At 40.8% G+C, this 12,604-nt stretch overlaps 1 protein-coding gene across 4 annotated transcripts in view; it reads right to left on the bottom strand.

Annotated features, from left to right (window-relative positions):
• MOB1B (MOB kinase activator 1B) overlaps positions 1-12,604 on the bottom strand; it is a 46,010-nt gene that overhangs the window by 21,238 nt on the left and 12,168 nt on the right. For 2 of the 4 annotated variants that reach the window (XM_074905322.1, XM_074905320.1), the window contains exons 1-2: positions 8,766-8,822; positions 2,492-2,658 (exon numbers count right to left, since the gene is read on the bottom strand). In XM_074905322.1, coding sequence (XP_074761423.1) covers positions 2,492-2,658; positions 8,766-8,809 — 211 coding nt within the window. In that variant the 5' untranslated portion in view covers positions 8,810-8,822. Of the gene's footprint in view, positions 1-2,491; positions 2,659-8,765; positions 8,823-12,604 lie in introns of those variants that run through there. The other 2 variants (XM_074905323.1, XM_074905324.1) reach the window with 1 other exon arrangement.

Raw genomic sequence — 12,604 nt, 5'->3', positions numbered from 1 at the left:
GCAAGTTACAGCTACTGCTCAGCAGATACAGGATAGGAGTTACCACTGTGTTACGCAACTTCCCAAGTATCAAAAAAGGGAAGCAAATAAAAACCTGTATGGCATGCACCTAGCACAGTTCATCTCCAGCAACAAGAGTTTTCCCCACCCCCTCACATAGCAAAAGCAAAAAAGCAAAAAAATAACATTGGGAAAGTTTGATAAAAAAAATTAGAGAGGACAAGGAGGACTCCTAAAGCTTGTTTTGGCAGGGGGAGGAGGCAGTTGACACCGAAGGCAGCAAGAAGCGGTTATATACAGCCCCTGTTTCTTAAGTGTACACAAAAACTGTTAATTAAGTTTCCATTCCCTGCTCCCAGTAGAAACCACAGCCCAGTGTTTGCTTCAAGGCAAGCATGTTCAAAAAACCCACACAGACTTCAACAAGATCACTGATTATTGTGAATCCCACTTGCAAGGCCATGAGGCACACCACCCATCCACCAAAGCCAGCAGCGTGTGACAAACAAGAAAAATGCAAGATCCTCCTTTCCAACATGTGTAAAGCTCTACAGTGTCTCTGCATATTTTCATTTCCTCTTTTTATTCATTGTTCTTAAACTTCGAGACCTCAGATTATTTTTTCCAAGTGCTTTTTCTACTTGAAGTGCACACTGTCTGGTCTTCTATTACAAAGACAGGGGCTTCTGAAATTCTTAAGTATTTTCAAATCAAGGAGATTTCAAATGAAACTCAGAACAAACTGGTGATACACTTCTCTTTATTTTGAAAAGATATTTGAAAAAAATCTACATGAACATCAGCTCATTACCATAAGACATCAGCAAGGCTAAGAGTTAAGCAAGAAGCAGAAGAGCAGAGCACATTTGTTCCTGTGCTCTTACTACTGTGAAGGGCAACACCAATGACAGTAAGTCACACATTTTATTTCCTTATTACATGTCTCAATCAACAGAAGGAGCTCACATCTACAATTAACTGCTACTAGGTGTGGTAGAGGGATGCTGTAAATGAAGGAAGCATGTAATCAGTTAATCACTTCTAGACAAAAAAATTTAAAAAAACCCCAAACATTAAAATCCCACTTTGCTGCAGGAGGCATGCAAGAGAGGCATTGCGTTACAGAACGCAGCTGTTGCCAAAAGGTAGCTCCCACTCTTCTGTCAAGTGCTTTGCTGCCTTTTGCCACCCAGTTAAGTCATTTGGGAAGGAAAAAACACCACTGCCACACATTAAAGAGACATGGAGTGGAGGAACCACTAAAAGGGAAGGATGCCAGCAGTATATGAAGCATCTTTAGTAATGCTTACTCATAAAAAATGGGCTGGCTCTTTTTTTCTAGACAGTTTTGCAACACAGTGTGAATAAACTTTGAAATAGAACTGTGTCAGCAATTTCAACATTCCCTGGAAGCAGAGGAAAGCCATACACCAGAGCACTGTGTGGGTAATTAAGAACCGGAAGGTTGAAGTCAGTATGAGAGTTTCATTTCCCAAACATGTCAAAGGGCAAGAAGAAATAGACAGAACCACATAAACAATTAGAAGACATTTTTCTTGAGGATAATTTATACTGCACTGCAGTGCACAATCAATACTGTGCAATCACAGAAGCACACCAAGCCAAAGACACAAATGAGGAGGAAATACCCAGACACGGCACAGTTTGTGGCAGCCAAAGCTCTGCGCGGGCTATGGAGCATGACAGGTCTTGGGTTAATCCATTCTTTAAGAGAAGGCAGCATGCAGCAGGGAGAGGAAGAAGGAGGAAACATGGTCAAGCAATCAGAACACTGACTTGGGCATCGTTGTTTGGCCTGACCCAGTATGAAAGCAGAGAGTAAGAACAAACAGCTTTGGGGGAAGTAAAAATAGTGACATCAGAGACTTATCAGAGTAAGGGCTCACAACTTGGTAGAAACAAAAGGAAGAAACTAACTTTAGGAAAACTGCAAGGACTGATCTCCGGGTTTGTTACAGGAAAAAAGGAAAGCCAGGCCGTACATGTGACTGTAGACTTTAGCATCTTTTAGTCCTGGCCCTCACACTTAACTAGATTAAGGTTTTACGCTTAGCATGTAGAGGCTTGACTATACGCCACTGGGTAACAACCCTAGCTGAAAAAGAACTAGATTAAACGTATTAAGATGACACTGACAGGCTACTTTCTGAAAAACAGCAGTGACATTTCTACTTCAGCACTTGTTTGTGATCAAGTGCTCAGACTTTAATCGCTAAGAATAAGAATTATTTTGTTAACAGGAACGTATTTTTGGCACAAGGAAATTAAAGAGTTTTTGTCTCAGTGAGATGTTCTGCATCTGTCAGCTCTAAATGATACAACACTCACCTCTCCTACACGCAGCAGAGTAGTGCACACAGGATGCAATAGCCTACCTCCCAACAGAAAGGGGCACACAGTTGTCCTCCCATGAGTGTCAGCCCACATTCAACACACCCCATACAAAAAAAAAAAAGTTTAGTCATCTTACTGTTAACTGCAACCCATTCATTTAAGTCTTCACCCTCTGGAAGCATAACGGCCATCCGGAGATTACCACTTCCAAGCGTGGCTTCAGCATGTTTTAGCAGCTCGTACTGGTGAGACCCCTCTGGAATATTCTTCTTTGGTTTGAAGGTTTTGGAAGAGCGACTACCACTGCGAAAGGGAAAGGAGATACTTAGAGAACTTATGGAAAGGGAAGGGAAAAAGAAAGGAGCAGACAAGTCACACATACACGGGATTAACATTAAGTATTTTCCCCACTCTCAATATTTTCATGTTGAAAAAGGATATTTAACAGAAACTGTGATGCAAAGGTAACAGGTGCTTTGACTTGCTGTTTTAAGCAATTAAATGATTCTCGTCTGCTCACCCTACTGTTAAGTCAGCTGTACAAGTGGGAATGTTCAGACTCCTTTCTCTCTCTCAAACCAGATCATGGGCAAGATGAAACTGAAAAATGTTTCCTCCCCCAGAATTTGGATAGCCACATATCAAGGACAGCAGCACAGCCAAATAGAAACTTTCTTTACTCTGAACAGTCATAAAGCTTGTCACAGTAATTAAAAATATTATTTACAGAAAAACCCATGTTCTTTTTCTAACACCCACCACCTTAGAGACATGAAATGTCATCACACCTGCACAAGTGTAATAAGAAGGTAGGGACACAACCTGTTCAGATCCCTGTCTTTCCAAATCAGGTATGATGTGATAAGTAGTTAGTATTAATTCCTCAAAACCAGGCTGCTGTTAATTAGGAAAGTGTACTTTCTGTGGGCCCAGCCAATTCAGATTATCTTAGATGCCAACATACAACAACCTTTCGAGTATCTGGTACTGTTTAGGAATTTAGTTTTTAAAAATACAGCTGCTCAGCAATGCACTAAGACTTTAGCTGAAGACTGACACAATTCCACATTTTCCACAAACTTTCTATGTCATTTTCCCCTGGTTTCACAGCATACAGACCTTTCAGTCCACCACTCAGGCAAGAAGTAAGGCTGACAACTTTCAAAACTTTCATATAAATAATTCTTTTACCTGTAATTTTGTTTGAAAAATATGGAGTTACTTAGAAGTTTAGACATTTAAATTTTAAATTATGGCAGTGAGCCTGGATGGCACATTAACCCCTAATATATCAGAAACATGACATGTAAAATTAAATATAAAAGCATCACCTAACCCAGTATTTGTGAATGCTTTAGTGTATGAGCTGAAAAGATATTTCGGTCAGAAAACTGAGCTCTGAATTCCAGTGAAAGAAAGTGGAAAGATGTGAAACCCAGACAACAGAGTTTTCATTACAAACATTATCTGGTTCTCATTTCTTTATATAAAAGACTTCATCAATTTTCCACCATCTCTAGAGGATGGCACAGAAATTTGTTAGTGGGGCGTAAGGGTTCTCCCCAGCTCACTAAATACTTTAACTGCATGTTCGAACACCCAAGAGTTTTAGCTTATCTTAAGGGCAATATTAGTGTAGATACACTGTCACACAGAAGCACTCTAAGAAACTTAATTCTGCATCTCGTGTTCTCTACCATACCACCCTACAGCCATCAACAGTAAAATAACAAAGATCACTCATTTCTACAATCCTGAACACCAACAACTCTAGCAAATTCACAATATGCACCAAAGAACACAACAAAAATCATTCTTTCCACAGTGATTGAGAGGTGACAAAGAACATGTCATTTGCCAAGCATATAACAAAACTGCCTAACAGTTCATTAAGTCTCAATTTAGACCTGAACAAGAGCAATGGAAGAAAACACACTGAAACTGGAAAATAATGAGTTTCCCAAATTCTTCTGGCCAGGTAACATCATGTTTGCAGGTGCATCTTTGGGTATTGAACAGACACCACAAGACCAGCTGGTTAGAGACTTACATGGTCTCAGCCCTACTCTGACTCTCCCTTGCTACAAAGGAGCAGCAGCATCCTCCCCCTCCCATAGGTCTCCAGAGCAATCCTGTTTTCTAACACTCATAAAGAAGCACCTGACTGGACTAACAGGGATTGTGGAATGACACAGTTGAACAGCCCAAGTACATTTACATAGACAACTGAACAATACTAATGCAGTCAGCTACTAAACGCAGCTAAGTCAGAAGTAGGAAACCTATGGCTCCCATATATTGTGTTACAGGACACTTCCTACATGCACCCAGTCATCTGCATTTCACCTTAAGCAAAGATATGAGATTTAAATCTTAAATAAAATAATTGCATCCCAGTGGGAGTGAGAAGCTTTTGTGGCTCAGGGAGTTCCCTTCACCTCCCACCCCTGCAGCCACCTTCATTTGTTGCCAGGCCAGGTTCAAACCAACTTGGAAGAAAAAGCAACTGAAAAAAACCCAAACAAACAAACAGACAAATACTGACTACTTTTAACTGACTAGTTAAGAGACCCAAGTTTTTCTCTTCATTAATATATCCACTTTATAGTCACTATGCCAACACATGGGGTAAAAATACAACTGGAAACATCAGGCATTTGCTTTGGTGTATGGCTGCACAGACAGGGCTGACTCAAGATAACATTCACCACAACTGAAGAGCAAGAGAGACTGGTATCATTATCTTTTCACACGTGTCAGTGTAAGCAGGAGAAAAACAGCACATGCTAAACACAAGCACAACACTTCCTAACTCACTCACAAGATTCTGTTCTCGCTCCATCATAACTAGACGATGAGGGAAACCAGCTCCTAAGACTTCAATGGAATGCAAACCAAAGGTTTCCACAGACTTACCACCACTCCAAAGCTCAGATCACTCATCATAAACGAGAAAGGAAGAGATTCCTTCCCACTCCCCTGCTGCTTACATGGAATCCCCAATTCATAAAGTCCTTCTTTCACCATGTTTCAAAACCTAATGTACATCAGCTTCTGTTTTGCAATACTGTCATTTTCATATGATGAAGACTGAAGAAACTTAACTGCTGTAACTGGTCTGGTGCAGCTGCCCAAGGCAAGATCTACAAGCTCATTACCGAGACTACCATGGGGTGCGTGGAGCTCCCAGAGCATGATGAGGAAAGCTCTACCCAGACAGAGGGAGCACCTACTAAGATGATTCAGACCGCGAAGGGCAGCACACTTCTGCTTCAGCAGAAAACCTTTTGTTTTGGAGGAGAAGATGGTATAGAAACATACGAAGCCGTTAGCTGGAAAAAGGTTATGAAATTACTAAACCAAGAAACTGTTTGCATTTTAGCAAAAAGGGTAAGCCAACAGAAGGGATGAGTGTTCGAGAACAAGGCACAAAGAAAGCATGGTGAAGAAACTCCCTAAATAAAAGAGTTTATTTTGAGAAAACTCCGGGGAGGAATTCACACTGTATCTACGCCAGATAACAAACCAAGTCACTGCAGATCTGCTGAATACCCAACAGAGATCGTCTGTGGTCAAGGACACAGAGAATGTATAACACATGGGAATATTAGCTATCACTTTACCCCTGCTATCCCCTTCCCAGAAACAGGGGGGTTCTTTCCATAAGCTGGCAAAAGCTCTAACAAGAGGATACGCAATGATTTGGACTTATCAGCTATTCTATTGCCTCCACTACCTTTCTGATTACTACTTCTCAAATTCAGCACAGCCATTCTAAGACAGCAGGAAATGGTCTGACACGAAAGGCAGGCAGGCATCCAAAAGGAAAAGTAATTAGGATAAACGCAGACTGCTAGTCGTTGTGTGCTATGGAAATATCTGCAATTTTGGCAATAAGTTATCAGAATTCCATGCATTTATGCAGTTCACCATATGTGAAGCCAGTTAACTGCGTGCATAAGTCATATACTCCTCGATACAAATAAAAGTTCAGCGACTCAACAACCTAATACAGCTTCTCTAAGCCAAAACTGTTAAAGGGCACATTTGCTCTTGAGAAGTCTAGCTGTAAATGTTGCTGCAAACTTTATTGCATCTACCTTAGTAGTTCAGAAGCTCTCCTATTATTTAACAAAAAAATCCTGTCATTTATTTATGCCTTGGCACCATCTGTTAACTACCCTTTCAAATGGTTACCCAAGTAATCTTGCTTCTTCCCTTTTAAACACTGACCACAGCAGCATCTTATTCCTGCTATCCTATGATTCCCAACACTGAGCTGAAGGCTTCTGTGACAGATACAGAAAGTCTTCTTGTTCCAGGTCTATTTCCTCAACTCCTTGAACATTTGGTGAAAAAAAATTGAAAGAGTTCTGTCTGGTGGCCAGCAATACACACAATAATAGATGTCTCGATCAAGTATGACATTTTATTTTCACCTATATTCCCTAACAAAATGAGCTGTATCTGTGAGCCATTTCTCCTGAGATTTTAAAATGCTCGGAGCGAGTAGGCAGCACCTGCCTTTCCCCGTTACGTCTCTGAACCCTCCTTCAGCTTTGAAACCTCATATGAATGCAGAAGTGAAAGGGGACAAACAAACCCTCAGAAATGCCACACTGAAGATCCCATCTTCTTTGGATAAAAAGGTCATGAAACAGGGAACACATTACCTCCCCACTATTTGTCACAACCAATTCCTAGTCTTCCAAGAAGAACTGCCTTCTCAAAAAATTCTTGCAATTCCAAGGACGTTTTGCTCCCTTTACTCCCACGTTCAACATTTTGAGCAAATTACGCCCTTCTATTTTTATAGGTAAGTACAGCTACAGCAGTGCCAGATGCAGTTCAACCTAGCACTAAATCAGGAAATGCGTTTAAAGCAATTGACTCACGGAGCTGGGATGAGTCTGAAAGCCTGGCTAGGAACCCACACCTCTGAGCCACAAGAAACGCTTCCCACTGTCAGAAGCCCACATGCTGCTTGGCCTCACAAAGACGTCATAACCTGCTTGTAAGCAAGAACACAAAATTTCCTCCAAAGCTGTAATTTTATCTAGTCATCTGCTGACAGGGAGGGTTTTTAATGATGTGGATTCTGTAGGCTGTTCTGTCTTAGGTTAGCAAGACAATATTTCCAGAAGGAAAATTTTCAGGCATCCTGCTTACACCACACTTACCAAGCTGCTTCAACAGCCCACTTCAGCTTCAAATGCAGCACTGGCAGATCTTTCACAACCAAAGCAGCTAAATATGCAGTCTAAACTCTTGATACACTTGTTAACTGCAGAAAAGGAGACACTTAAACCTTTGCACTCCTAAGAGAAGCACTTTGGCTGGCCCGGCTTAGACCTCCTCACACCCAACTATTTGTGCACTGAAGTCTTTCTATCTATTTCTATGAGGATGACTGCATTATCCAGGAAAACCTGAACTAAACTAGAAAAGTTCAGGCTCCTCATGCATAAAATCTAAGATTTCACAAATTGTTCTTATCACAGAACTAACCTCAAGCTCTTACCTACAGTTGTGTCTAACACAGCTCAAACTGACAAGCAAAAAGCCTTGCCCTGAATCTAGCATGCTTTCACAAGCACATAGATGGCTGCAGATCAAAGCCTAAATGCTGCCTCTACCAAAGCTGCCAACCTAACCATTTTGCAGCAGCACCACAACCTAAACTAATGAAATACTGACAGTGTTCCAAAGTCTTCCTCAAATTCCTTGAGTGGACAAAACCACACAGAGTTATCCCATAATTCACTAACAATTCATTACAGCATCTTAAACTAATGCAGTACTTACGAAGTATGAAATTACTATGTCATCAGCAAAATGAAAGAAAACAGGAGATACCACACTTGAAAAGATATTAGCATCCGAAAATCAATTTTTTTCCTCAGCATAACTACTTGCATATCACATACCAAAATGATGTTTCACAAAAATTAAGCTTTTATTTTAAAATATCACAAGCATTCAACTCCCATGGAAAGCACAGAGAGCACTGCTCCTCCAGTGTGTCTCAGGCTACCTGTAGGCTCAAGAACACAGTGCTGCAATTACTGTAAATCATTTCATACAGGGCTCATCAGTGGGCTGTTTTATCAAACACTGGAAAGAACAGAAATTTGCCCTGAGGAAAAAAAAATAGAAAATGCTGCAGTGGCACCAGTTTCAGCCTGCCACCTATATTCTTCTAACTGGCATATAATGCTGAGGCTGTGGGATATCATCTTCCTTTCTTTCCGTGTGCAAGTAACTAACTTCTGCAAGTATAGCTATACTACTTAATGTCTCCCAAGAGCATTCACCACCATGGTTCAACTGAAGTAAGCCCTTCACAATATCTGGAAGTGCTCAAGAGATTCTGAAAAAGCCAAACTCAAGACAGCACACAGATCATTTACCTGGAGCATGGAAACTTTCCATAGTTCAACTCTGGCTTTTTCATCTTCAAAGGCCTTTGCAAGCAGTAATTAATCCTCACAAAGTATCTTTGAAGTAGGCATCATTAGTGTCTTGTTAGACACAGGGAAACTGAGGCAGCGACTCACTGCCAAAGGCCAACTAGTAAATTTATCAGAGAAGTCCCCAAGTTTTAGTTCTGTACCTCTGTGTCTACCTTCTCGTGATACACCTCTTTTTAAAGCCCGATACTCAGAAACACTGTAAGGTGAGAACCAAATTCCAGAAAAACAAACATTTCAAGCCTTCAAAAAATAACATGGGGCTTCAAATGATAACATCCTGCTAAAAACAGATAAGCATGATCATGTCAGTTTCCAACAGCCAAACACACCAACACAGAAATTAAAATAAAAGCTCAAGCTACTTTTTGGAAATCAAATCAATAGTTGCAGCATTTAAATGCATTTTCCTTGTGACAATCACAGCATCAGAAGGACAGCAGGTAAAATTAAGTTGTATGTGTTCAAAATCTGCACTGACAAGATTTAACTTAAGCATTTCTATTTATAAAACTGAGTAGTCACAACATTTCTGTTCTGAAAAGAAACCGTGTGCAGGCCAGGCATTACTTTTTTTAGCTCTTACAATACCAGAAAGTCAATTATTTTCCAGCCAAATTCCCACTATTAAAATAAGCCTGTCTCAGTTCACTTGAATTTGGACACAACAAATCCAATGTAAGAATTCAGAAAGCAACCATTCCACAACGTTGTGTCCCTTTGATGTACCACCACACAGCAGGTCTCAAGACAAATTAACTACCAAATTATGAGAAAGATGGCCAAGGAAGCTTCAATCCCATACTCAGACGTTACAGGTGCAATGGGCCAGAGAAACAAGCACTTCTGCCAGACTCTGGGGCAGGATGAGAAACCTCAGAGCTCAGCTACTCAAGGTACAGACAATTTTGAAAATGCTGTTCTACTCCCCAGTATTGCTTCCCATAAAGATGACTATGAGAATCCTTAAACAGAGCAGGCTAATGGTCTGAAATGAAACTTGGTGCTATCGGTCCAGCCAGCTGGAATCCAGAAGACTGAAGTGCTCCAGGACAGCAAGTACTGGGTTAAAACTCAACATAGAGAGAGGTATTTGAAGTTGTTCAGCACAGTCTGAGAGTTAAAAGCCAGCACCCACACGGGTAAGACAGGTAAGTCGAGACTAAGTGCACAAGCTGATAGCTCTCACCCTGAAAAATGTCCCTCTGTGTAAATTCTTCAGATACAGTCACTGTATCATTCTGAATGCTAATAAAAGCAACACACCTCTAAAGAGCAATCCCATCTAACAAAAATAACTTTCACAAACATTAAGCTGCAAAAAATGTAATTCTCTTCACATGGAGGGGAACACAAGACTCTGCCAAGATCACTGAGGAAATCAAAGCAGTCTATCTGGGAAAGAGTTAAGAGCTGCCAACTTCTTACACAACATAGCTGCTCTCCTAAAAGGTGAGGCAGTGGTTAGGAAGCAATTCCAGGCCCAGGGTTTTTGTTTGCTTCATTTCTTTGGGGTTTTTTTTTAAGGAAGAATCAATTGCATTGACTTGAGAAACCTCCACAGACACATAGCTACTCCTGTAGAAAAAGAATACATGTTATTTATTGTTTATACTCTACTGTAGGAAACTAACTGAAGATCCTCGGATCAATGGCACACAGCTGAAGTTTCCCAGTGTAGCTAGTAGGAGATATAAGAATAACCTAAATTATCCACTACACATGAAGTCAGTCACTGAAATTAGAAATATCAAAATTAAAAATGGTGAAAGTAAGGGTGCCTAAGAAATGATTCTTCCCAAAGCTAACATTGCACTCGGTAACCAAGAAACCTCCTCTTTATAAGAATCGGCTTTGTGTGATTAACTCACCATTTGCCTGCCCAAGCCACAGCCAGTTGCCAAGGCTACAACAGATGGGTGCCACACTTTATGACCCAAGAAGTCAGCGCCAAGTTACTTCTTTCCAGATTTCAGCATGCTCCTTCTGCAGCGTTGTCATTATGAACACTGTGTGGAGCACCTTCAGGAATCAATACATGATTCTGACAAAGTAACAATTAGGCTTCCAGGCAACATCTCTGTGCAGACCCATCCTCGTCATATTCCTACAGTGGCTCCTGCTTGCTCCAAAACAGGATTGCCTCCTACGCCAAGCTGTCAGATGCCTGACCCCCTGTTGCAAGGAAGGGAGATGCACACAGCAGCCACTTCCCTGCAGATCTCTGCAGTGGTTTTTGTTGGGTTTCTTTTTGCCAAAAGGCCCAGATCCTTGAGCTTAGCAACTTAACAAAAAATTAGGTTTTAAATATAAATAATTCCCAACATAACAGATACAAAACACAACTTTCCACCAAAGACAGGGAGGGGATCATTTCAGGAAAGGAAGGAAAAACCTTAGTTTCAAACACCATTTTTTAAAGTACTGACCACCACACATTAAAAAAAAAAAAACAAAAAAAACAAAACACAAAAACAAAACCAAAAGCTGGCAAACATGAACCAAAAAGTTCTCTCATTGAAAAAAAAGTATCGCAAAGCAAGGGAATTTAAAACAATGTCCTTATTTTTCAGTAAGTGGAATTTACAACAATGGCAATACAAGACAGGTTATTCCTACAAGAGCAGCTTATTCAGATGTCTGGAAAGGGAATAGATACAGACCCAGACAAAACCCCAAGTTCCCCTTTTTTCTTTTCAGTGAAACACTGTTATCCATCCTTCCTCATCCCATCCCAGAAGTTCAATCTTCTGTAGGCTATTCAACCTGAACATGGTTCTCAAGGGGCATAGTGACCATGAAATAGTGCTTCCTTCTACAAAAGTACGGCCAAAGTACTTTTACGAGACTTTTAATTCTCTACCCATCAAGGCGGGGACTAAAACCTGGTTTTCCCTTCTCGGAAAAACAGCTGTCTTCACAAATTGAAGGTCCACACTAGATGGTATGAGAGAAGGCAGATGAAGAAGGTCACAGTCTCACCAATAGCTCTTAAAAAAATCCAGGTATCACTATACACAAGACCCTACATGTTAAAAGTGCAGAAGTTTATCAGATGATTCACATCCAGTAAGGGGAAAGTTATTTAAGGTAGCCTTAAGGAATGGCTTTGCTTTTGCTTGTCCCAATCATCAACCACCCAGTGTTGAAAGCTGTCATAACACGTACACATCCACATTCTTAAAATACTTTTTTTCTTCCATACATACACATTTTAGAGTCAATGAAATCAAGGAAATGCAGGATTCATCCAGCAGAATTAAGATGATCTTACATGTACCAGAACACAGCTGAAGATGAACTTTTCGCTGGCTGAGCTATGACTAGGGGACAGGTAACTAGCTCTTGGAAACCGCCATTAACTCTTACTGACACGTGCCCTCACTTGCCTTGCAGCAGCACACTTGGTGCCAAATCCACAAAGATGTTAGGTGGCCACAGACCGTTTTCTAGCTGAGCCAGGCACCTACGCTTCTCCATGCCTGTCCGCCTCCGTTTTCCCGTCTGCAAGCTCAGAATGTGCTTGTAAACAAGAGGGAGGTGTTGTGCTACAAAGCTCATGTCTACTACGGCCCCACCCATGTAGGTGGCAATGGTGTTCCTGCTGTTTACCCAGTTGGATTAAATCCTTCTCCCAGGTAATCACAATTCCTTATGGAAGGGACAAGCAAACATCCAGAACACCATCCTGTAATCAGGAAATCATCATCAGTTTGCTATGCTCACACACAAAATAAATTCCCTTGTTTCATTTACAATATATTAATACTTTCATCTCC

This window comes from Athene noctua, chromosome 4 (assembly GCF_965140245.1).
Source record: "Athene noctua chromosome 4, bAthNoc1.hap1.1, whole genome shotgun sequence".
NCBI classification, from domain to species: domain Eukaryota; kingdom Metazoa; phylum Chordata; class Aves; order Strigiformes; family Strigidae; genus Athene; species Athene noctua.
Note: the sequence above shows the minus strand (reverse complement) of the source record. Positions and strands in the feature narration are given on the sequence as shown.